At 43.2% G+C, this 25,598-nt stretch overlaps 1 protein-coding gene across 1 annotated transcript in view; it reads right to left on the bottom strand.

Moving 5' to 3' along the window:
• Positions 1–25,598, bottom strand: part of LRIG2 (leucine rich repeats and immunoglobulin like domains 2) — a gene marked incomplete in the record, with an annotated part of 726,335 nt that overhangs the window by 38,233 nt on the left and 662,504 nt on the right. Inside the window, 1 exon segment of the mRNA XM_044076985.1 lies at positions 20,477–20,629. Within this exon segment, the coding sequence (XP_043932920.1) occupies positions 20,477–20,629 (153 nt within the window).

Here is a 25,598-nt window from a genome sequence, read left to right as displayed (position 1 = left end):
ATGGCTCTTTTTCTTAGCAGCTGCTGTATTTCTGTGGCTGCAGCCTCCCTCTGATCGGGTGGTACATCGGGGAGGTTCTTGGATTGGGGGACATGAAGTGTTGGTATTTTGTACCCTCTGGATATGATGCGAAGCACCCAGCGGTCTGTTGTGATGGACTCCCATGCCGCTAGATGTTTCGAAAAATGCCCCCCGACTGCCTCCAGAGTGGAGCAGCCGGGCAACCCCTCAGGGCTGCTGCGCGGGCCGCTCAGAGAAAGGTTCTCTGGACCCAAAGTTTCTCGGAGCCCCCTCTGCCCCTGGGGCGACGTCCTCCCTGTCCCACCTCTGCCACGGTAGGACTGGTTGTCCGGAGCTAGTTGGGAATGTTGTGATTTCCGGAACCACATCTTCTTCTGGCCCTTTTGGTTCCTTGAAAAGGACCGCTGGGGAGCAGATAAGCGGACTCAGACGGCAGACGTCTTCCCGTCCTTCTCACTCTGGACAAGTGTCTCGCAAACTGTTTTGCCAAATAGGGCAGAACCATCAAAAGGGGCATTCGCGAAGGACGCTTTAAAGGGCTCTGTAAAGTCGCAATGACGGAGCCAGGCCTGACGTCTCATGACTAGGCCTGCTCCGCTAGCCCTAGCGGCTCCCTCTGTGGCGTGGGACAACAGCCGCATAGAGGTGTTTGAAATAGATCTCAGAGTGGCCATTCGGGTGGAGTACAATTGTTTATCCTCCTCCGACATGGACTCAGGGGGGGATGCAGCGTATTCCTTGATAAGATCCCTCTGCATCCTGATGACATGTGCCATATAGTTCAGAGACCTTACTGAGAAGGTCGCTGAACTAAAGACTCGCTTCCCTAAGCGATCCATCAAACGGGACTCTTTGCTCGGTGGATGGACTGAGGGACTCTCCTGAGCCAATTCCCTCTTTGTGGCTGCCGCCGTCAACATGGCATCTACAGGGGGGGCCCTTACTCTAATGTGACCGGTCTGATGGAGGGCTAAGAATCCTATCCGGTCACTTCGGTATTGGCTCCACGGTGTCCGGATCCTTCCACGCCCTGGTGGTAATGAGGTCCACCAGGGGGTCGGCTGGAGGGGACACCCAGGAGGTAGACGGGCCTGCCTCGAATGCCTCCAGAAACACGGACTCGTCAGAGGAAGACTTAGGGGCAGACCACCCACCTGTGATTCTCAGCATATCCATGATGTCTCCAAAGGAGACATCCTCAGGGGGCGATCTTGGGGAGCCTTCCCCTTCCTCCAAGTCCGTGTCCTCGGTTAAGGACTCAGGGGAGTCCACGTGCCTCCTTTTGCACTTATGCTTGCGGGGAGCTTCCTCGGGGGGACTGTCCAAGGAGGCCTCGCCAGGAACATCTTGTTCCAATGGAACTATCTGTGACATCGAAGCAGGCTGTCCCTTTGGCCGGGTAATGGAAGCCTGGCCCAGCAGAGAGGGAGTGCAGGGAGGAGTCGATGCAAGGACCGGGGGTCCGGATGCTCTCAACAGAGCCCTCTCCACAACATCGAATGCCGAGGGAGAGCCACTCTCCAATGGATCCGAAAGTCGGCTCCCACTCGGATCCGATGAAGGGATGGGAGCCGGCGCCGAGACCGTCGGATCCGAGGGACCAGTGTGCTCCGACCTGGACGGAGCCGAAGGCACACTGAATCCCCCGGATCCGAAGCTCGGACCACGGCTCCGAGAGGTCGGATCCGACAGGCTCGAGGGCAGGGTCGGATCCGAAGTACCAAGTACTGTCGGCGCCGACCCACCCCCGGCTCCAAGGCTGCTCGGCTCCGAGTGCTCCGAACCCGGGTAGCGGGTCGGAGAAGGAGCAATTGGGTGGAAAAAAGGTGTCGAGCTCCCCCCCTGAGGGGGGGAGAGGCAAGAGCACTCCCATCTGCAGCTGGGCCTGGATGAATCTTCGCATCATCGGGTCCAAGTCTGCATCTGATAAACTGAAGGTAGATCTCGAGGAGGCCATCGAGGCAGGCCTGGAATGCCGCCTCGATGACCTCGACGGAGATCGGGTCCCCTCCTCCTCGGGCCCCGGGGAGAAAGAAGGGGATCGGAGCCAAGGAGGAGGAGACCTAGAAGCAGTGGAGGGAGAAGCCCGCTTAGCTGGCGGGGCCGAAACGGAGGTCTCGGCCCGCCGCTTGTGGTGCTTCTCCCTCCGTTTCTCCCTCCTGGCCTCCCTGTCCTCCGACACTTTAGCGGGAGTTTGAGTCCCAGTCGGAGGCAGGGGGGCAGGAGTGGCAGCCACCACAGGCTGTGGTGGAGCCACGGGAGCAGCAGAGGTAGCGGAGGCCGAAGCCGAATCCGGAGGTAGAAGTCCCGCCAGGACCAGCTTCGACCTCCGTTCTTTCAGTGCCCTGGGGTTGAACGCTGCACAGATAGTACAGCCCGAGGTGAGGTGTTCAACCCCAAGGCACCGAACGCACCGAGTGTGGCCATCAGCCGGGGAGAGCTTATGGCCACACTCGGTACATTAAGAAAATATGGCTTTTGGGGCCTCAGCCATTCCCTTTTCTTTCTTTTTTTTTTTTTAAACTAAAAAAAAAAGAAAAACAACTACACACACACACAGGCCCCAAAAGACACGCAACAAACACTCACACACTAGCGACCAGCGAAGGGAGGGTACTAATTAAAAAATAAGGAACCTAACTCAGACACACTTTAAAAGTATTAATTTAAACTAAAAAAGAATTTCCTGACGAAAAGTACTTAGAAAAAGGTAACTTTTTCTTCACTTATCTGAAGAGCTCAAAAAGGATCCAGCCATCACAAGCGCGGCAAACTAGATTTGAGGTCATGGAGGGTTAGCAGGGGATTATGGGTGAAGGGAGGAGCTAGGAGCTCGGATCCATTAGCTTGAAACAAGTTGCCGGCTCGGATCCGATATCGGATCCGTAACCCACAGGTTGCTGACAAATGAACATCCTACTTCAGATCTGATGTTTTCCTGGTGCTGCAGTTTCCCTGCTTTAAAGGTTGCTTTTGCAGATTTATCAAGACCAAATGACATTCTAATATCATCTGCAAAAGTTTTGACAACCCACAGCTGTGCTTTCAGTCCCTCATCTGATGAGCTATACAGTTTTAAATCATTGACAAAGAGAAGATGAGAAGTCATTAGACGTTGTTGTTTTCTAGGAGCCAAATTGTAGCCAAGGCCTAAGTTGTTAAGCAAACAGCTTAATGGGTTAATGGCAGGGCAGAATAGCAATGGTGACAGAGAGCCATGCTGGAATATCCCCCATTGAATTTTTAATCCCTGAGATAATAATCTGTCCTTTATCATGGCTTAATTGCAAAGTGGTCTGCCATTGTTTCATGGGTACTATAATGTAGTCAGTGTAGGGTGTATCTTGTACATTTTTAAGCACTCTTATCCATGAATGTGGGATACTATCAAATGCTTTTCTGTAGTGAATCCATGCTATATTTAGATTCTTCCCCTTTTTACAGTTCTCCACTATACCTTTATTTAACAACAAACAATCCTTTGTTCCATATGACTTTCTTTTATTGCCCTTTTGTTCTACTGCCATAATTGAGTTTTCTTCTAAATGACTATAAACTGTCTGCGCCAATTCCCGTGTAAAGTTTATACGTCGTTGGAAGGCAAGTTATTGGTCTATAATTTTTAGGGTAGCTTGCAGGTTCACTCTTAAGTAAGAGCAATGTTTTGTCTGTTGTTAGCCAGTGTGGTGTCTGTTCGAGGTGCGCATATAAACAGTTCTTACTCATGACTAAATCCTCGTGCAAAGCTGTTAATACTTTTAACCAAAAGTTAGGTACTGCATCTGGGCCTGGGGTTTTCCACTTAGAGGCTTTTCTTAACTTTGTTTCAGTCTCTTTAGCTGTTATTTCATCCCATTTCATATCCTGTACCTTTAAACCTCCTATTCTTTCTTTTACTTTTTCTGTTCATTTAGCATCTTTGTTATGTTCTACAGGATCTTCATAGATACTTCTCCAAAATGTATCTACTTCCTCTTTTTTTGGCAGTCTTTTCAATTTCTTTTACCTTATTTCCCAATTCTCTATAAAACTTTTTTTGGGTCATCAATAAATTGCTTATGTATATTCTAAGTTTTTCCGCATGTGCTGAAATTTTTAGTTTGTTACTTGCGATAGTGCATGACAGATCCTGGTCTGTTCTAATACTGTGCGTTGCTTTAATCACATCTATCTTAGTATTTTTGTTGATCTATTCCCTCTACAATCTTCTAACAGTGACACTTCTTGTCTTAATCGCTTTATAGTTTTCTCTATCCGATACTTCCACGATGGTATTCGATTTCTCCCCTTCCTTTTCCTCACTACCCTGTGATCTTGTGGTAGAACTTTATCAGTTATTAATTTAGCAGCACAGTAGTATATCCTGTTTACTTCTGTTATATCACATGGATCTCTACGGACAGTCCTAATTACTGCATTCATTTGTTTTATCAGACTTCTTACCTTTTGGGTTTTATTGACCCTCTGCAGTCTATCTCTCTCATTGATCTTAATATATCTATCCATGTCCATTAAATCAAGCAACTCTTCTCTTAGCTCATTTTGTTCCAAACTGAGGGCACATCCCTTTTCCGTTTCCTGCGGGCAGTCTATAGAAAGTTCTACAGCATCTTCCTGTGGCACCTTCTCTTCAATTTCATCCTGTGTCATTTGTTGCTCTGTCATATTGGAACTCACTGTCCTATTGCTCCTTAACATAGACTGCATCAGAGTTTCCACAGTTTCCTGTTCCTTTCCTTGCTGTCTAGCTTCAAGTGAACGCTTATACTGGTTTCCTGTGGAAGGCTCCAAAATATCTTGATATGGTACCTGATCAATTGCTTTCTGTTCCGCAGGTTTCCCCTTAATTTGGATATCCACTGCTCTATCCTGTTGTTGTGCTTTCTACATTCGATTTTCTACACTGAATCCTTCTCTTTGCAGCTGCTCCATAACCTCAACTTCTATTTTTTGACTTTTCCATTACTAATCTTTTTTTCTACTTTTCCGCTTAGTCGTCTTATTTTTTGTATTGTAAAGTTTTCCATATCCGGATTCCTTTGCCTGTATTTCTCTTCAAATATTTTTGGTGCTGCTCTTTTTGTATTAGTTAGTTTTGCTTTCTCCTTTGCATAAATATGACACCATATTAAATCTCTTCTTTCCCATGTCCATATTTCTTTTTCACATGTCTCCTGATCTTCTTGCTTTTCCTTATTCTGGGGACTCACTCCATCATCCTGTGATGTAGTCTGCGTTAGACTTTCTACATTAAATCCTTCACTTCGCAGGCACTCCATAACTTCAACTTCTATTTCTTTAACTTCTGCTTTACTAATCTTCTTTTCCACATTACATCTTTGTGCTATTAATTTTTTTATTGTGAAATTTTCCATATATGGATCCCTGTGCCTGTATTTCTCTACGAATATCTTTAAGACTGCCTTCTCTATGTTAGTTAAGTTGGCTTTCTCCTTTGCATAAATATTGCACCATATCAAATCTCTTTCTTTCCCATGTCCATATATTTTTTTACACTTTTTAAATATCTCTAGTTTTTGCTATTTATATTTTCGCACTTCCTCAGATGCTTCTTTTTCCAAACAGCTCAAATTTTCTTGATCTATATACTGTTTTTCAAAAATCTGTTGTATTAATGAATGCAAATTTTTATTAGAAGCTTCTGACAGTTTTTCCTGTGGAAGTATTTTTCTTTCCTAATCATTTTGTATATCTTGTGTCTGGAAATTCTGGGCTTTTTACATAACAACAACAATACATCATTTCTTTCTTATCCTCAATAGTCCACTTTATCGTCTTTATGGGTCTTCTTTGGCCAATTATTTTTTGTGATTTCTGTGCACTGCTACTTCCTTCTTCAACAAGGGGGGGCCATCCTCCCCCTGGGCCTGGCCCCATTGTAGGAATGTTTCATTTAGAGGATTCTACACTGTCATTTTTTTTCCAGTCCTGGCAACAGTGTGCCTACCAGGATTGGGCACTTTTTTTTATCCTGGGTCTTGTGCACCCAGCTATCTTTTTTTTGTTTTTGACTTGCTTCTGTCTATGATATATGTTACATAAATACAGTCTATAGATCAGTGTCGCCTTGGTAAGATTTTGTGAAAAACAGGGTCCACCTTGCGAAGGTACTCACCAAGACTTGAGGATGAATTCAATTTCAGCACTTATGTTTAGATAATCTGATACCTTGGAACAGACTCTCAAAAGGATACCAAACGAGCAGAGCTATTTTAAGTGATTTAAAGAATCAGACACCTTCGTTTAGGTAAACAAAACAAAACTGCACCAGTTAGTTTACCTTTGACTATTGGTGATGGTAGGTAAAGGACTTATTATGGGTATCAGAGACTTGGTTATGGGTAACAGAGTTTTAGAAAATAAGGATGAACGTTATCTGCATGCACACAAACAGATAAAGAAATGCAAAGTAAGGTTCTTAAAGATCTGATTGGACAGTCTTGTAAGACTGAATGCTTGAATAATTGCAAATGCAGATACTAGTTAAGTACATTGCTTAATCCCTAAGGCTCTTCATATGTCAATATTTCATTAGGTTACACTATATTCTTCTGCACTGCTGCATTATCTACACATTTCCCTTGCAACAAGCACTACAACAAGACAAGAAAGACACAAAGCTGTACTGATGAAAACATTAAAGCCAACCACCTTACAACAAATCAAATATTAATATTTTCAGGATTCGAACAAATACTTAGAATTGGGAAGCAAAAGATAACATAAAAGTCTGAAGACTGTCCTAGGCAATGAAATGCTGCTATCTTTAAAAATGCAAAACTCAAAATCCTTGCTGTGTAACTTTGCCTTTTTTGTACCAGTCAGATTTCTACAGCATTCAAAATCCATGTCCTCCATAGAGAGAAAAAAAATTAAAAATAATAACAAAGTGTAAACTGAAGTGCCTTTACGTACCATACTTTTGATACTGAAATATTACAGAATGGAGCCAGAACTCACAATCACAACACTGGAAGGTGCCCCCATTGCTATGCTACTGGCTTACAGCTGTGAGTGTCCCAGATAACCAGAATCTCAGATGCTACTGCCTTACTGTCCTGACTGTCACAGATAACCAGAGATTATGTCAGTTGCTACCAGAGCAGTCATGGAGAGGTGAAAGAGAAGCTGCAATATGCCCACTCACCCACCCGGATGGTTTAAGGGGGGGGGGGTCCAAGGATGTTCAACAAAGGAGGATAATGACAATGGGCTTGCTCAAGTAGCACGGAGCAAGGAGCATCACAGACTCAGGACTGCAAGTGTGGAAGCATGCGTAATACCCCTGCAGCAAACACTTGTACAAAAATCACATAGTGGCGATGAAGTGCAGGGAAATAAACACTAATCCCACCAAGGATGATTGTCACCATTCTTGATCTTGAAGGGAATTAAACCTAGTGGGCTTTTGTCACACAGTGGGGAATGAATGAGTCACGATGGGAGTCTAGAAGGGAGGTTTAGTGGACAAAGTAGGGTTGGGGTGAATGTCTCTGCTGCCTGGAGACAGAGGCATGAAAGAAAAATACTAGACAAAACAGAGGAGGAGGAAGATGGGCTGATTCTTCAGTTCCGGTGTGAGAAGTTCTTCTATGGCTACATAATTCAAGGACATCTATTGGGCTTAATCAAAAATGTCACCTGGAGCTGCATCACAAAGGAAAGAAATAGTCTGTGATTCAGAGGTACTGAGTGCTATAACCCTGCTCAAATCATAGAGTCTCTCTAACTTATACAGCAGAAAAGCTGTCTTCCTCTACCAATGTTGCGACTGAAGACATAGTTACTTATGCTGAAATCTGTCCACAGGAAAGTACTGAGGCTAGGCCATCAAATGGTGTGCTTTATACCTCAGTTAAGGCCCTGATGGCAAAAAGCAACTACTGAAGGCATCTAGTCAATGTCTACTGCAGGAAACAGTGACCACTGTTGTCTACTAATAGAATCCAATGGAGCTAAATGGGTGTGTTCAGTGAAAGTGTAATGTAGAAGGCTCGAAAAGCCTTGAAGGATCCCATACAAACTGGAGAAGAAGCTGAAACTAATTAAACATTTTCAGACAGAAAACACATGCCCAAGTGAGCCACTAAGAACTCCCAAACTCTGACAGATGATTCACTGCAATGCAAAAAAAACTACCAAAAAAATGACAGCAGAAACTAATGGAGATTGTAGCCTTTATGAACAATCAATCTAAGCACAGGGATGCCCCTTCTTTTATCCACCAAGGACGAAAGGAGTGCTGCATTTGGACATGCAAATTCAAACCAACTCATAAAAGGTTGTAGTCAAATAGCAAATGAAATTCCACTACTTCAGCTAAGCTTCAGCCAGTAGCCCTGGCCTAAACAGAGAAAGAACTAAATACCAGCCCTGCTACATTATCCTTCAGCAGAAACTAGAAAAATAAATTAACAGAAAAAATAGTAATACAACCAGCAAGTTACTTCTTAAGAAAGTACAGAGGATGACAGCTAGCTGAGACACGCGTTCAAGAAAGAAGCGAGAAGTTTTGGACTGGCTGCATTTTATGGGGGGTACGCTTAATGATGTTGGGGAAGTTCCACAAACAGGTTTAAGCCCAGCTAGAAACCACTAATTACAGCTTAGCAGCAAATAGTACCATATGCAAATGAGATGCTCAAAGAACAAGGACCTATTTTAAGAGATTGGTCTAATTATCTTTCAGGCAATTATTTAATTAGTGCACAGACACAAACATTTAAAAAGGAGTAAAATTCTGGAGCTAGCACCTATGCAAAGACAAGACAGAACAAAGGCTCTGTAAAGAAAGAAAGCAAAAAATGGTGTGGGATTACATAAAGAGCAGATTAAAAGAATAATGAAGTTAATATGTTAATACACATTTACTATGAATTTAATATGCTAAAGAACTGAAGTCCAACAGGGAGCACACTTTGGAAGAGAAGCTGTATATGAACAAGGGAAACAATTCAAAGACAGGAAGGAAATGGCTCAAGAACGTGAGGAACTATATTCTTCCATCTGGAGCTAGTGCTTGGTTTAGACAATGACCTTCCTGAGGGCCGTTATGTTATTGTCTGCAACACATGCATTTTGGTTCAATTACTAGGGCATGTAGATCAAAATTAAGCAACCTTCTCATGGTCACACAGCAGGCAACTGACAAGTTGAGGGGAATCAAACCCTGTACTATGGGAAGCAGCTCATTAACAGCTTGTAGCTTTAACCTTCTGCACCAACTGACAGTAAAGCAGTCAAGCACTGAGGAGTATTAAACCCTTAAACTCTCCTGATTTGAACTCTAAAAAATCACTTCATGAACAAGCTGAGCCTCAGAAGTAAAAGCTTCCTCCCACTAGCACAGCAGTGGATGGTTTTGATGAATTAACCTTTGGACCAATCTATTGCCACCGTCACGTGACAGTCCTTTAACTTTTTAATTAAGCTAATTAGCTAAACTTAAGCCTTGTATCCCTTCCGCTGACCAGATTCCTGCTGAATATCTGCAAAAAGCAGCTAAAGCAGTAGCTTATCCTATTTCCATCCTTATAAATAGGACCATTCAGGAAGGTTCCATCCCTGCCATCTGGAAAATATCACACATCATCCCCCTACACAAAGGTGGTAACTCCAATGACTATTCAAACTATCGGCCCATAGCCCTCCCCCCCCTAGCAAAAATAATGGAAAAATGCATTCATCAACTCATAGGCCATCTCACTCATCACAACATACTAGCCAAATGCCAACATGGCTTTAGGCCATATCATAGTACCACTACTGCCCTCTTATCCTTTACCGACACCATTAATAGATTCCGCAATAACAACAAACTCTCTTCAGCTCTATTCATTGATCTTTCTAAGGCTTCTGATATGGTAAACCACTCCTTGCTTATTTATCTTCTCAAACCACTTTCTCTAGATTCTCTATCTGTAAAATGGTTTGCTTCCTACCCGAGCTATAGGAAACAGGCAGTGCTCTGGGAAAATAACCTATCATCTCACCTGACAGTCACACTGGGTGTACCCCAGGGCTCCATTCTAGGCCCTCTCTTATTTTCAATTTTCATTAATGATCTCTACCTAGCTATTTAAAATGCTACTTGTATACAATATGCAGATGATTCGACAATAATCTGTACGGCCAAATCTGCACCTGAACTGCAATCCCAAACCCAGAAGGCATTTAACATAGTTGAGACATGGTTTTCAAATCGGTGCCTCCTTTTGAATCCCAAAAAAACTAAACTCCTACTCTTTACACCTACTCGCAGGTCAATACCAATAGATTTCTCGGTAATCTCTAAACATGGCACCCTCATATCACCAGGGTCTACCACCAAACTACTAGGGATTACAATAGACAACAACCTTAACTTTGACACCCATATTAACAACACTATAAAATCAGTTAATAGAAAAATGGGCGCCCTGTATAAAATGTAACCCTTCTTAACACCAATAGCAAGAACAACCATTGCCCACTCCCATCTAATCTCTACTCTTCTCTATGCCTCACCAATATATACCAACCTTTCTAAAAATAATCTTCACAAACTAGCTACCTCCTATAACAGCATAGCCAGATTTGCCACTGGTAAACCTTTCAGAACCCATCACTGTCATAATCTCAAACAGCTAGGGTGGCTTGAACTACAAAATCAGCTGCAAATCAACCAACTTACTACTGCCCATAAGATCCTTTACCAACCTAACAACACTCCAATACTCCAAGACCTCATTACCCCTTATAGAAATCTCAACACCTTGCATTCATCAAATAAACTACTAATTAACATCAATAAGGCAAACAACATACCAGGAGACTCTCTCTTCACAAATACAGTTGGGAAAAAGTGGAACCTTCTACCTAGTGAACTTACTTCCCTTCTTTCCTTATCACTCTTCAAACAAAAAATTAAAATCTTCCTGAAAACACGCTGGCTTTGTCCTTGTAGTAACTCTGACTAAACAATCATTACTTCTTCTAGTATCTTTACTAATTCCACTATCTCTTCTAATTACTGTGCTTTAGTGCAACATGAAAGTACATATGCAAAAAATTTGAAGCTGTATTAGCTACTAGTAAATGTAATACATTAGCTCTAAATATTGTAATTAGTCTTTATGAAATGTGTAGAAATATTTCATCTGTGTCTGTTGTTTTTGTATACAATATTGTTCTTGTCTGTTCATGACTGTTTTGAAGCTTATCTCCCCGGGCCTCTACTGAAAATGGACATATATCCAGTTAGACTAGCCCGGTCAACAAATGTAAAATAAAATAAAATAAATAAATTTACAGCTCAATATTTTTCGCTAATACTGTATAACACTTTAGGAATGTGAACCACTATATTCATTTTATTTACTGTTGCACCCTTTTCTGACTGAAACTAGGTCAAGGATGAAAAGGGACCCATTCTGTGGTCCACTGCACCAACCTTCAAAGTACATATGTTAAGTATGAGTAAAAACCTGACTGTCAAAGGACTGCATACATCTGGAGGGAAAGTATACAAGCGATACCCCATTCGAAAGACAAACTGCTGATCTTTACTTTCGTGTTTGAGTGATATTCTACAATTATATTAGGTGTCAATTGCTTGGTTTGGTATTATTTTAAAAAAGTCAATGAAAATACAAACTAAAGGGATCTAACTAGATCATAATAAAGGAAAAAGAGAAAATACAAAATAGGAACAAGATGGTGGAAGCAATAAAAGATGGGGGGGAGAGAACAGAAGACTGCGGTGGTGGTGCTGCTGTAGCGTTGTCGCCTCACAATTAGCCGTTGCACGTTCGATTCTCAGAGCGTCTTCTGTTTGCTGACATGCGTGAATGGGCGTTCCTTCGTTGAAGGTTGTGCGTTAGGCCCGGCAAGCCAGCACGTAAAAATGTACTGCCAATCATTAGCGGACCGGAGTTCCGCTGTGGCGACCCCTAACCGGGAAAAGCCGAAAGACAGTTTTAGTGCTGGAATATGTCTGGTCTCAAGAATGTAACAGAATGATGGGAGCGGTGCAGGCTGGAGGAAAAGGTAGAGGTGAAAGGCACTAGAGTGTGTGGTGGGAGAACCCTGGTCCAGTGACCTTCACAGTGAGAGAGGATGTGAAGTCTGCAAGGGAATGCTGGAGGATACAGAAGCTGGTGATGCTAACAGACTGGCTAGTTAGGTGAGATAAGACAGAGGGTAATTCAGAGATAGATGTAACAGGAGTCTCCTTATGGGGCACAGTGGTGCAGTGGTCTGCATTGTCGCTTCTCATCAAGAGGTTCTCTGGTTCGATTCTTAGCTGGGCTGCCTTCTATGCGGAGTGTCCATGTCCTCCCTGCTTCGTGTGAGTTTCCTCTGGGTGCTCTGGTTTCCTCCCACATTACAAAGACATGCATCTGGAGCATTTCTCACCAGGCCTCCTATGAAAATTGGCTTGTTCCAAGTCAGACTTTCCCGGTAAACAAATGTTAAATAAATTATACAGGAGTAGGTGAGAAAGGCTGGGAATTTACTGGGAGAGGACAGTAGGATATGGGCAAAGGGTGTCATATAAGCAGAGGCAAATGGCACAATCTGATAGGGGGCAGATGAGAAATGAAGAAAGAAGAAAAGTACAGTTGTGTACCTACCGTAAATGTAGATGTTCGAGTGTATTCACTGTTGCAGTCATTACTCTTGGGTTATCCTGCTGGCAGGCTACCCGCAGTCGGACAGAATTCCAAAGTCTAGGTCTGGCGTCGGTTGCTGTCGCCTCTTCCCTGACGTCAGTGCGCCAGGGGTATAAAAGATGCAGCCGATGCCATTTTCTTCAGTCTTTCTTGCCGCGCGGTGCCCGAAGCAAAAGCAGTTCGCACGTGCCGGTCGGCCGACTCCTGAGATTTTCAAATCTGAATTTCAGAACCGAAGTCCTCATTAAGTACCCCGTTGGGGAAGCTTTTTTCTTGCTCCAGACCGATGTCAGAAAAAGTTAACAATTGTATTTCTTGTGGGAAGCAAATACCTCATAAGGATTTTCACTCTTACTGTATTCCTTGCCTAGGCCCTGATCACAACGTTGCTAGCTGTCGATTTTGTGCTAGATCAATCAACGCACTATCAAGTGTCGGTTCGATTTTGCATTTCATTACTTTGGCCAAAGAGACAGAAGGGCAAAGAGGTGCCCAGGTATGAGCTGACTTAAAAATGACAGACAGGACTGGGTGAATGACAGTAGGGATCTTTGTAAAGAAGTGTATCGAATCTGAGTTTAGACACATGGAGAACAACACCCCAATGGTTGAGAAACAAGTGTCAGAACCTACAGTGATTACTCTGGTGGTTAATGTTGGGGGCAAACTGACAGCTAGTTGGGTTAGTACAAGGTTCAAACCTCAATAGTGGCAGCTCGAGATATTTGTGTTTAAGATCTTTAACCCCAATGAGCATGTCCTATACCACAGATCTGAAGTGCATTGGGTGCAACAGTGAGGGGCTCTCACTTGCTTCTGCAGGTGATGTAACCTCCCAAGACTGCCCTGCTCCCCCTGCACTCCTAAAGTTAGTGCTCCTGTATAACCTCAGATCACCATTACTGATTCTACCATGGGAAGGAGTGTTTAGACGTCTGTCTAGAGCCTTCCCCTGATGAGAGAGTAGTCAGCAAAAACTGCATCTGTTCTGCCACATGCCAGCTCCATCAGGTATCCAATCTACTATTCAAACTTGAGGCTCCTTGTTCATGGTCACGGCTTTGTCCCTCTATGCCAGTGGAGGTGGCACAAGCATTTTAAGTTTTAGAGCTGAGGAAAGTACAGTTGTGTACACTTACCATAAATGCAGAAGGTCCGAGTGTATTCACTGTTGCAGTCATTACATTTGGGTAATCTGCTGGCAGGTTGCCCTCAGTCGGCCTGAATTCCACAGTCTTGGGTCCTGCGTGGGTTGCTGTCTCCTCTTCCATGACGTCAGGGGTATAAAACATGCAGCCGACGCCATTTTCTTTAGTTCTTCTTGCCCCTGATGTCAGGTGCCCCCAAAAAGGTAGCAAATATACATATATATATACATGCATCAATATAAACTTTACCTTCATCTACAAGCAAATACACCACATAGGTTGTAGAAGATAGAGAAGGAAAAATACACTCCAGAATGACAGGGGGATGGCGGGAGGGTAACCTGGACTGCAACAGTGAATACACTCGAACATCTACATTTATGGTAAGTGTACACAACTGTACTATGTTCTTCCTGTTTCACTGTTGTAGTCATTACATTTGGGTAGAATCCCAAAGCTATGGTTGGGAGGCTGGAGCTAAACAGCATTAGGTGTGGCTATAATGCCCTGCAGCACTGCAGTGGCAAAGCCTGCCCTGGACTTGGAGTAGAGAGGCAAATGATAATGCTTTGTGTAAAGGTGTGAACAGAACTCCAAGTAGCAGCCTCTAGAATGTCTTTGGTTGTTACTCCTCTGAGAAAGGCTGCTGAAGTAGCTGCAGCTCTGGTGGAATGAGATCTAATGCCCTTGGGCACAGGTTTACCATGGTGTAAGTAGCAGAAACGGATGCAGTAGCTTATCCACTTTGAAATTGTCTGCTTTGAAATAGCCTTTCCTTCCGATCCTGCAGCATATGACACTAGTAATTGCTCAGTTTTTCTTAGAGCTTTAGTCCTGCTCAAATAGGATCTTAGCTGTCTGTGTACGTCCAAGGAATGCAGAATTCTCTCCCCCTTGTTCTACAGATAAAAAAGGTTGGCAGATTAATTGTTTGGTTAAGAGCCACACTGGAAACCACCTTAGGCATAAAAGTAGGCTTTGTCCTCAGAGACACCCTGTCTGGATAAAATATGATAAAAGGCTCTACAGCCATGAGGGCCTGTAGCTCTGAAACTCTTCTTGCTGAAGTAACTGCTAGTAGCAGAGCTGTTTTCCATGATAAGAACTTTATATCAGCGGTAGCAGCTGGTTCAAATGGAGTCTGGGTGAGCTTTTCGCACACATAACTGAGGTCCCATGCAGGTAATGGTGATCTTCTAGGAAGCCTTAAATTTTTGGCTCCTCTAAGATACTGCTTTAGTAAAGGATGAGAAAAGATTGGTGGCTCTGTACTGTAATGAGCCGAAATGGCAGAGGCATGGATTTTAATTGATGAGAAAGATAGGCCTTTGTCAAGCATTTCAGTTAAGTACTGTAATATCTGAGGAATATTTGGTTCTGCTGTAACAGTTCCTTGTGCTTGACTCCAAGCACAGACTCTCTACCACTTTTCAGCATAAGACTTTCTAGTACTAGGCCTTCTGGCTTCCAAAATGACATCCATCACAGCTTTACTGAGAGGTGTTGTTTGTATAACTACATGATCAGCCATGCTGCCAGGTTCAGTGTCTGTAGTTGATTGTGCAGGATCTGATTGTTTTGCTGGGAAAGTAGTTGAGGTCTTTGCGGTAAGGTCCAAGCTGGGTATTGAGACAAGTTCCTTAGAATTGGGTACCAGTACTGGCGGGGCCAGTCCGGGGCAATTAGTATCATCTTTGGTTTTTCTTGTCTGACTTTTAGGAGGACCTTGGGGAGAAGAGGCAGAGGAGGAAAGGCGTAAACTGATATGTTTTTCCAACTGTAGGATAGGGCGTCCACTTTCCATGCTTGTCTGTGATGTCCTTGTGCAGAATCATTTCAATTGATAATTTTGAGGAGAGGCAAATAGATCTATGTCTGGGCTCCCCCATTTCTCTGTGATCATGCTGAAGACTTGTGGATTTAGTTTCCACTCGTGATGATCCATAAGGTTTCTGCTTAAATCGTCTGCCAGTGTATTTTGTTTTCCTGGCAGGAATTGAGCTTGAAGATGTATTTCGTAGGTCACAGCTGTGTCCCACAGTGCCATGGCTAATCTGCAAAGGGGGTATGGGTGTGTGCCCCCTTGCTTGTTTATATATCACATGACTGTGGTGTTGTCCATCTTTATCAGTAGTTGTCCTGGATGAAGTAAGTCCTTGAAGGCTGTTAGGGCATTTTGAACAGCTAGCATCTCTTTCTGGTTGATATGTAGATGCATTTATTTTGGGGTCCATATGCCCTGAATGCATCTTCCTGCCATGTGGGCTCCCCAGGCATAATCCGAGGTGTCTGTTGTTATGGTTTGGCTGGCAGGGGGGAAAGTGAAGGCCCGTCCCATGTTTTGGTGACATGCCTTTGCCCACCATAGAAACTCCTGTTGTAGGCAGGGAATGAGAGGAATCATTGCTTCCAGACTGTGAGAATGTTAACTCCATAAACTTTTCGGGTACCATTGAAGTTTCCTCATATGCAGCCTTGCATATGGAATCAGTAAGATGCAGGATGCCATGAAGCCCAGAGCCTGCAGAATTTGTCTTGCGGATAACTGGGTTTTTGTTGCCATCAGTTTGAAGTAAGTAGTCAGTTGCCTTTGCTTGTCTGGCGTGAGATAAGCCATCTGGGCAGTTGTATTCAAGCTTGCACCCAGGAAAGTTATCTTTTGAGAGGGTACCAGTTGGGATTTCTTTTCGTTTATTGTGTATCCTAAGCATGTTAGAAGCCTTTTCACAAACGCCATGTGTCGAAGAAGAATGTCCTTGTTCTCTGCTTGAATGAGACAGTAGTCTAAGTAAGGATATATTTGTATACGACTTTGTCTGCAAAATGCAATTACTGGTGCCAGGCACTTTGTAAAGACCCTGGGCGCAGTAGATAAGCCAAAGGGCAGTGCAGAGAATTGGTAATGCATTAAGCCAGCCTTGAATCTGAGGTATCTTCTGCACGATTGTCTTTTTGGGACATGCAGGTATGCCTCTTTTAGGTCTAATGTCAACAAGCCAAGCCCAGCATGAGCAGAAGCTGCTGCAAAGTTAGTATTTTTAATTTTGGAATGCCCAGGTATGTGTTCAAAATCGATAAATCCAGTATTGGCCGCCAGGCCTTGTCCTTTCTGGGTACCAAGAACAGTCTTGCGTAAAAACCTTGTCCTTTTTCCTATTCTGGTACTGGCTGAATGGCCCTCATATCCATGAAGGACGTAACCTGCTTCTGTACCTCTGCCAATTGATTTTTTAGCAGATCTGGCCAACCATTTGCCATTGGCAGAGTATGGAAATAAAATCTGTATCCCTGTGATACTATGTTTAGTACCAACTTGTCCTGGGTTATCAACTGCCAATTTTGAGAAAAAAGTGCTAACTTTCCCCCTATGGGTGCTGCCAAAAGATAATTGCTTGGTGTAGGCAGAGGGAAGTCATTGGGATTGTTTTCTGTAGGTTTGCGCTTTATCTCCTCCAGATTTGGAGGTAGAAACGCCCCATTGCTTTGACCTGTATGAATCTTGCACCTGGTATCTGGAACCCTTAGGGCATCTGGATTTGCCCCTTTGAGCTCTGTCTGACACAGGAAAGGACCAATTTTTCGTAGACCAGTGTCTACTGAATCTAGATGGCTGCACTTGTAAGAAGTCTTTAACAGTTTACATAGACTTAGCTTTGTCTTCCATTTTCTTTAAAACCTCTTCTGCCTTAATACCAAACAGAGAATCATGCTGGAAAGGTGCATCTAGCAAACTAGCTTTAACATGATCAGACAAATTTTGTTCCTTTAACCAGGCATGCCTCCTAATCACACATCCAGTAACTGCATCCCTGCAGGAGGCCTCTAAGGAGTCAAAACCACATTGCAAAGTATGCTTTCCAACCTGTTCAGCTGCATGCAATAATTCTTGCAATTCTTTGTTTTCTGCACATTCTGAAATCAACATCACTTTCTGTTTCAGCAATCCCATAACATGTTGGTACTTAAGCATATGAAACTGACAGTTTAAGGTGCTGATTGCCAAGGTTGCAGATGTATAAACCTTTTTTCCCCATCTGTCTAGTGCTCTTGAATCTCTGTCAGAGGGGGTAAGATTTTTTGCTGTTGAGGCCTTAACTCCCTTTGGACCCTGTGAAATAGTTTCAGGATCAGCAGCAGGGTTTGTAAATAAAAATGTATGTGAGTCAGGGACCCTGTAATATCTGCCAGGCTTACTGGGAGCCAGAGGTAAGGGAGTCAGGGGTCAAGCTTGACTCTGAAAACACATCATCCACAATGTCTAAAACAGGGGGAATGGCTAAAGGCCTGTGCTGAGGGAGAAGGAGGAAATCCCTGAGCCTCTTTTTTGATTCTGAGAAGTCTTGACTCTCCCAGTGAAAATGCTCCCTCAAAGTATGCAAAGTTTCTCCAAATGAATAATCCTCAGGAGGAGATGCAGATGGTATAGACTCCTCTGCATCAGAATCCTCATAGGGAGGTATAGATAATTCCTGATCAGAAGAGGAATCAGAAGAAATAGAAACCTGATCTGAAGATTCATAATCAGTGTCTTGCCTAGGCCTCTTATCTGGAGGGGGATGGGTACCCCTGATCAAGGTAATGAGGTCTTTCGGCTATTTTGATCATCTGTTTTTTAGGCATAGAGGACTGTGCACGTGGCTCATGCATTGTTTTTTTAGTTTTAGAAGTTGCTTTTGTCTTTGATTTTGCAGCTGTCGTTGGTTTGATATACAAATGTTGAGGTCTGAATACACCCTCAGAAGCCGGTGCCTGCTCAGCAGCTCTGGACCCATCCGAGGGAGACACATCCGTCGGTCCAATAACTTGAGTATCTTGCGGCATGCTGGATTCCACATGGGTGTCGGTAGAGGCCTGTGACTCGATGGTAGCGGGTATCAGGGGCTGCGAAAGCACCTCACTGCATACCGGCGAACCGGTGACTGGCTTAGGAGAAGCTTTGTTGTCTGTTTTGGATCTTGACTGCCTTTCTCTGTCCTTTTCTTTGCATTTTTTATGTACTCCGGTAGTCGAATTGCTATCCGATGACATTTCTGGGTAGTTAAATCTGCTTCCAAAATACTTTGATGCAAAAATATACCGACGCTTAATAGTGCGTTGATTAAATCAAGCACAAAACCGACAGCTAAGCACATTGTGATCAGGGCCTAGGCAAGGAATACAGTATAAATGGAAATCCTTATGAGGTATTTGCTTCCCACAAGTAATACAATTATTAACTTTTTCTGACATCGGTAAGGAGCAAGAAAAAAGTTTCCCCAATGGGGTACTTAGCTTTAGTGAAGACTTCGGTTCTGAAACTCAAACTCGAATATTTCAGTAGACTGCCGTCCGGCACTTGCGAAATACTTCTGCTTCGGGAACCGCGCAAGAAAGACTAAAGAAAATGGCGTAGACTGCATGTTTTATACCCCTGATGACCTGACGTCATGGAAGAGAAGACAGCAACTGACGCAGGACCCAAGACTTTGGAATTCAGGCTGGCTGAGGTCAACCTGCCAGCAGATTACTGAAATGTAATGACTGCAACAGTGGAACACGAAGAACATCTCAGAGTTATGGGTCTCATACTTCTGGCAGAGCTGAGAGAGGCATGCTTGCAGCAAACGGGGGTGGAAGAAGGAAAAATTCAGAGGCTATAAGTCTGTTAGCCTAACAGTTAATGCAGATGACAAGGAATGCCATGGAGAACGAAAGGCTGGCTGTTTTCCTAGAGGGCAATAACAAATGAAGGATTCACAGCCAGAATAAGATGGCAGTCAAACCAAACAGTTCTAGGCCAGGTTTACAGAAGAACTAGACAGAAGTACCAACAGATGTGTGCAGATATGTTGTAAGGGTACACAACATCACATCAGGAAGACTCGCTCTGAATATGAAGGATGGGGTGGGGGGCACAAGCTGCAGAATGCAGGGATGAACTGCTCGCTGAATATAAGAAAACACTTTCTTACACAGAGTTCCGGTGGATCCCATGGATGGCAGGTGTTGAAAGAATCCAGAGACATGCAAGAAGGTGCTACAGACAAATGGAGAAGTATCAACTTCTTTGATCAAACGTTCTGGACAAAGCCAAAAATCATGGGGTGAACAAAGGTCCAAAATCAGGGACATCTTTAATAACATTACTCTAACTTACTCGAAAAGTTAATAAAACAACATGGTTTGTATCAACATGCCCATTTTGAATAAGAAGTTTGAAACTCCAATGTCTGGCATAACTGACTGACTGTAATCCTCAGCAGTTTACCAGTAAGTCAAAAAAATGTATAAAGGGACAGGACAAAAATATGAGGCAAAATCAGGGGCAGCTGAGTTATGGGTGGAGAAAGGGTAAGAGAGCAGAGAGGGATGCAGGGAAAGTAGAATGCCAAGGATTATTACAGGACAGTGTTGAGGTTACCTCTTTCTAGCAACAAACAAATATAATACAATGAACTCTACCACAGTGTTTGGCACTATGTATCTACTCTTGTTAACTCCTGGCTTTCTTCCATTATTTCAGCAATTCAGTGTAAAGCATTTCACATACCTTAAAGTTCAAACCAAAGTGCCAAAGTATCCACTCAGCATTTACATACGCTGGGGGACCTTACTTTTCCTGAGTAACTCTAGACATAATTTAAACAGTCTTACCTAGGTTTCCAAGCTGTGTCAGTCCTTCCTGAGGATCCTCAGGATGAAAGCTACTTCTGTCAGAGTACTGCCCCAATTTACCATGCAGATGTGATGTCAGAGTAGGGTTGAAGATGTCTGTATCTGTTTCACTTCCAGTATCTAAATAAATTCCTTCAAAACAAATAAAATAATATACCAGGGGGAAAAACAACAATGTACTGATGAGTGAGTGTATACGTAGTCTATGTTTTGAGTAATCAAACAGTTGACCAAAACGGGAACATCAGTAATTCAGACTACATTTTGAAATCATTTTCTGTGGCTAAGTAGTAGCACTGACCAATTTTTGTGTGTATTATCTCTTTGATGAAGGCTACCCACAGTCAATAATTATCTTAAGATAACTTTTCTAACAGACTTCCTACTTCTGGACTTAATGTCATACTCAAATTTAAGGAAGAGCCTGGTCACCACTTAAAGAAAATAACCCTGAACAACTGCATTAGTGAAATGCAACACAATTCTCTCATCTCTTCTTGTAACATGTGCCTAGTTCTCTCAACAAGTCTTCTGTTTACCGCCTATTCTTCTCCCTTCTTTCTTGCAGAAGACAGTATAGTTGTGTACACTTACCATAAATGTAGATGTTTGAGTGTATTCACTGTTGCAGTCATCACACTTGGGTTATCTGCCTGCAGGTAAGCCCTCAGTCGGCCCGAATACTACAGTCTTGGAATTTCTGTGTCAGATGCTGTCGCCTCTTCTGTGACGTTAGGTCGTCAGGGGTACAAAACATACAGCCAACGCCATTACATCAGCTTTTTTTGCCCCAGATGTCAGGAGCCCCAAAAATTGGAAGCTATTACATGGTGTGGAACACCTCCAGTAAAAAGTAAATACCCCTGCCATAAAAGATGGCCATAAAGAGGATAGGTAGAAAGGATAGAGAAAGCTAGGGGGCAGGAGGGAGGGAAACCAGGACTGCAACAGTGAATACACTTGAACATCTGCATTTATGTTAAGTGTACACAACTGTAGTATGTTCTTTGCGTATCACTGTTGCAGTCATCACACTTAGGTTGATTCCCAAAGCTGAGGAAGGGTGGAGGCAGTCAAGAAGTGTTAGGGCTGGCTAGCAGGCCTTATAAGACTGCTGTAGCAAATCCAGCTCTGGATTTAGAAAAAATAGGTAAGGTGCTGCGGTAGCGTTGTTGCCTCACAGTAAGATGCTGTCTGGTTCGATTCTCAGCTAAAGCGTCTTCTGCGTGGAGACATGCGTGAATGGGCGTACCTTCATTGAGGGTTGTGCGGCAGGGCTGGAAACTTGGCATGTAAAAATCAACTATCAATCATTAGCGGACCGGAGTTCCGCTGTGGCAACCCCTAACCGGGAAAGGCTGAAAGACACAACAAGGTAAGTGGTAATGCTTGGTGAAGGTGTGTACAGAACTCCAGGTTGCAGCTTCCAGGATGTCCCTGGTAGGGACTCCCCCGAGAAATGCTGTACAGGTTGAAGTAGCTCTAGTGGAATGAGTTCTGATCCCTTGAGGGGTAGGTTTTCCATGGTGCTTGTAGCAGAAATGGATGCAGTGTGCTATCCATTTGGAAATGGTTTGCTTCGAAATGGCTTTGCCCTCTGCCCCTGTAGCAAAGCTGACTAGCAGCTGGTCAGATTTTCTGAAAGGCTTAATCTTGTCAAGGTTGAACCTGAGGTGTCTGTGCACGTCCAACGAGTGCAGGATCCTTTCTCCTTTATTCTGAGGATTACGGAAAAAGGTTGGCAAATGGATGGATTGGTTTAAAGCCACACTGGATATCACCTTGGGTATAAAGGATGGGTTAGTCCTGAGGGAAACCCTGTCAGCATGGAAAATAATGAAGGGTTTCACTGCCATTAGTGCCTGTAACTCAGACACTCTTCTTGATGAAGTAATAGCTAGAAGTAAGGATGTTTTCCGAGAGAGGAATTTTAACTCTGCTGAAGCAGAGTTGCAGCCTTCATTGCTGGAGCCCTCCTGTGTCCTGACAGAGTGCTCTTCAAACTATCTGGAGATATACACAGCTATGTATATTTTTTCTGGCACTTCAGAGTTGTATACTGCTGATTGTTGTTTGACTAATTTTATATCATTGCTGGCTGACTTTAGAGTTGTGCACTGTTATTTTTGCTTCACTGTATAGTTTTTCAGATCTCTGCTGAAGGTGTTGGTTTTCCCCTACCCAACCTCCCTATTCCTGTCTTGTTTAAATTTGGAGGCTTTTGCAGTTGCCCGGGGCGCCCTCACTGTAGATTTGATCTGGGACACCCCCCCCAGTCCCATCTCTTTACCTCATTCTACCTAATAGACTCCTTCTGCACTTGTTTTTAGTCATTTTTAATTTAATTGCATTTTTTAAACTGTTTGGTCTAACATTGCTACATACTCAAGTGTGCTAGCTTGCACTGCATTTGAATCGTTTTTACTGCTGTTTTAGCTACTTTTCTGTAGATATATATATATATATATATATATATATATACATATATATATATATATATATATATATATATATATATATATATATATATATATATATATATATAAAATCTAAGCCTGTTTCCTACCTTTCCTGTAACTAGTCCAGATTCAGATTTGCTGTATCCAGAACTGTATGTAAGCTTCTAAGCCACCACAAGCTTTCTGTGTTGGAGGAAAGCCTTCTAGCTTATAAGTGGGATTGGTAAGCACTAGATAACCTATCTACCACATAAGGAGTGGTTCTGGCCCAGAAATTGTAGTTACTGGCCGTTTGGGCAGTTCTTCCATCTCTCTCAACTTTCTGATTTAAAAGCCCGCATTTGCACTTGTTTCCCCCCTTTCCTTTTAATAGTTTAGTCCAGATACAGATTCATAGTTTTAGCACTTGAATTTGCTTATTCGTGATGAGCACTTGTTCAGAACTTGTTGTAAGCACTAAATAACCTACTAATTGACAGCACTCAGCATTCCTCATTATCTAGTGGAAAACAGTTTTGGTACTTACTTTCCTCACTTGCTTAGAGAAAAACAGCTCTTGTACTCACTTTCCTCACTTATCTAGAGGAAAATAGTTTTTTATTCAGGCATGTTCAAGGGTCAGCTCCCAGTGTTCTCTCCTGTCTATCTGATGAATCTGGGCATCTTGGGGCAATGTAGAAATTGCCTCATGTACACAGACAACCCTCTCCTCCTACCACCCACCAATACAACCTGTGAGAGATGCACTTATCTAGCCAAACTGGAGGTAAAGCTCTCTCCAACCAAGACTGAACTTGACAGTCATGAGGAGAAGGTAAACACTTGCACCAAACCACACTCATCACAGTCTCACTAAATCTACATCACCAAAATCCACACATAGAAACACAAAAACATTTGCGGAGGCTCTCAATAATAATCTGCTCAAGCAACAGAGACCTCCAAAGCAGAAATGTAAGCAACCTCCACCCCCCAACACAACCCAAATGACACATAGCCCGCAGACTCAGTGTGCCACTCAACCACAGTCAATAAGACAAAACGTACCCAACACACTAGTCATAGGTGACTCTATAGTCAGGCACACTTATGTCCCACTCACCAGGCTAAACAAGGAGAAGGTTACTGTCAGCTGTCTGTCGGGTGCCAGAATCCATCACATAACCCACGCACTCAGGTCACTCCATAACAAGAACAAATATGACACTGTCATTGCCCATGTTGGTGTGAACAACCCGAGATGTACCTCCCTGGACTACATGAAAAGAGACATGGAAGAGCTCTCCGATCTTGTAGCCCAGGCAGGTGTGACCCTAGCCCTGAGCAGCATACTGCCATCACCCAGAATGATGCCGCAGTACGACAACATTATTGACTTCAACAATTGGCTAAGCTTCTGGTGTCATTCTAAAGGGATCCAGTATCTGTCTGCCTGGGACGACATGGTCGACAGACCACAATGGTTTGCCAGAGATGGCCTGCACCTGTCACCCCTGGGATTCCGGACACTGGCTAAGGTTCTTGACGCCCCTACAGTGCCATTTTTAGGCAAGGTTCAAATGACTAATTCACCACCGTAACAGGAAAGTACAGTTGTGTACACTTACCATAAATGTAGATGTTTGAGTGTATTCACTGTTACAGTCATTACATTTGGGTAATCTGCTGGCAGGTTGCCCTCAATCAGCTTGAATTCCAAAGCCTTGGGTCCTGTGTCAGCTGCTGTCTTCTCTTCCATGACGTCAGGTCGTCAGGGGTATAAAACATGCAGCCGACGCCATTTTCTTTACTTTTTCTTGCCCCTGATGTCAGGTGCCCCCAAAAAGGTAGCAATATTATAATATATATATATATATATATATATATATATATATATATATATCTATATATATCTATATATATATATGTGTGTGTGTGTGTGTGTGTATATATATATATATGTGTGTGTGTGTGTGTGTGTGTGTGTGTGTGTATATATATATATATATATATATATATATATATATATATATATATATATATATATATATATACACATACACATGCATCAATATAAACTTTACCTTCATCTACAAGCAAATACACCACATAGGTCATAGAAGACAGAGAAGGAAAGATAAACTTTAGAATGACAGGGGGATGGCGGGAGGGTAACCTGGACTGCAACAGTGAATACACTCGAACATCTACATTTATGCTAAGTGTACATAACGGTACTATGTTCTTCATGTTTCACTGTTGCAGTCATTACATTTGGGTAGAATCCCAAAGCTATGGTTGGGAGGCTGGAGCTAAACAGCATTAGGTTCGGCTATAAGGCCCTGCAGTACTGCAGTGGCAAAGCCTGCCCTGGACTTAGAGTAGAGAGGCAAATGGTAATGCTGTGTAAAGGTGTGAACAAAACTCCAAGTAGCAGCCTCTAGAATGTCTTTGGTTGGTGGTACTCTGAGAAAGGCTGCTGAAGTAGCTGCAGTTCTGGTGGAATGAGATCTAATGCCCTTGGGCACAGGTTTACCATGGTGTAAGTAGCAGAAACGGATGCAGTGGCTTATCCACTTTGAAACTGTCTGCTTTGAAATAGCCTTTCCTTCTGATCCTGCAGCATATGACACTAGTAATTGCTCAGTTTTTCTTAGAGCTTT

Source organism: Protopterus annectens, chromosome 7.part0, assembly GCF_019279795.1.
Source record: "Protopterus annectens isolate FY-2018-M chromosome 7.part0, PAN1.0, whole genome shotgun sequence".
NCBI classification, from domain to species: Eukaryota; Metazoa; Chordata; order Ceratodontiformes; family Protopteridae; genus Protopterus; species Protopterus annectens.
Note: the sequence above shows the minus strand (reverse complement) of the source record. Positions and strands in the feature narration are given on the sequence as shown.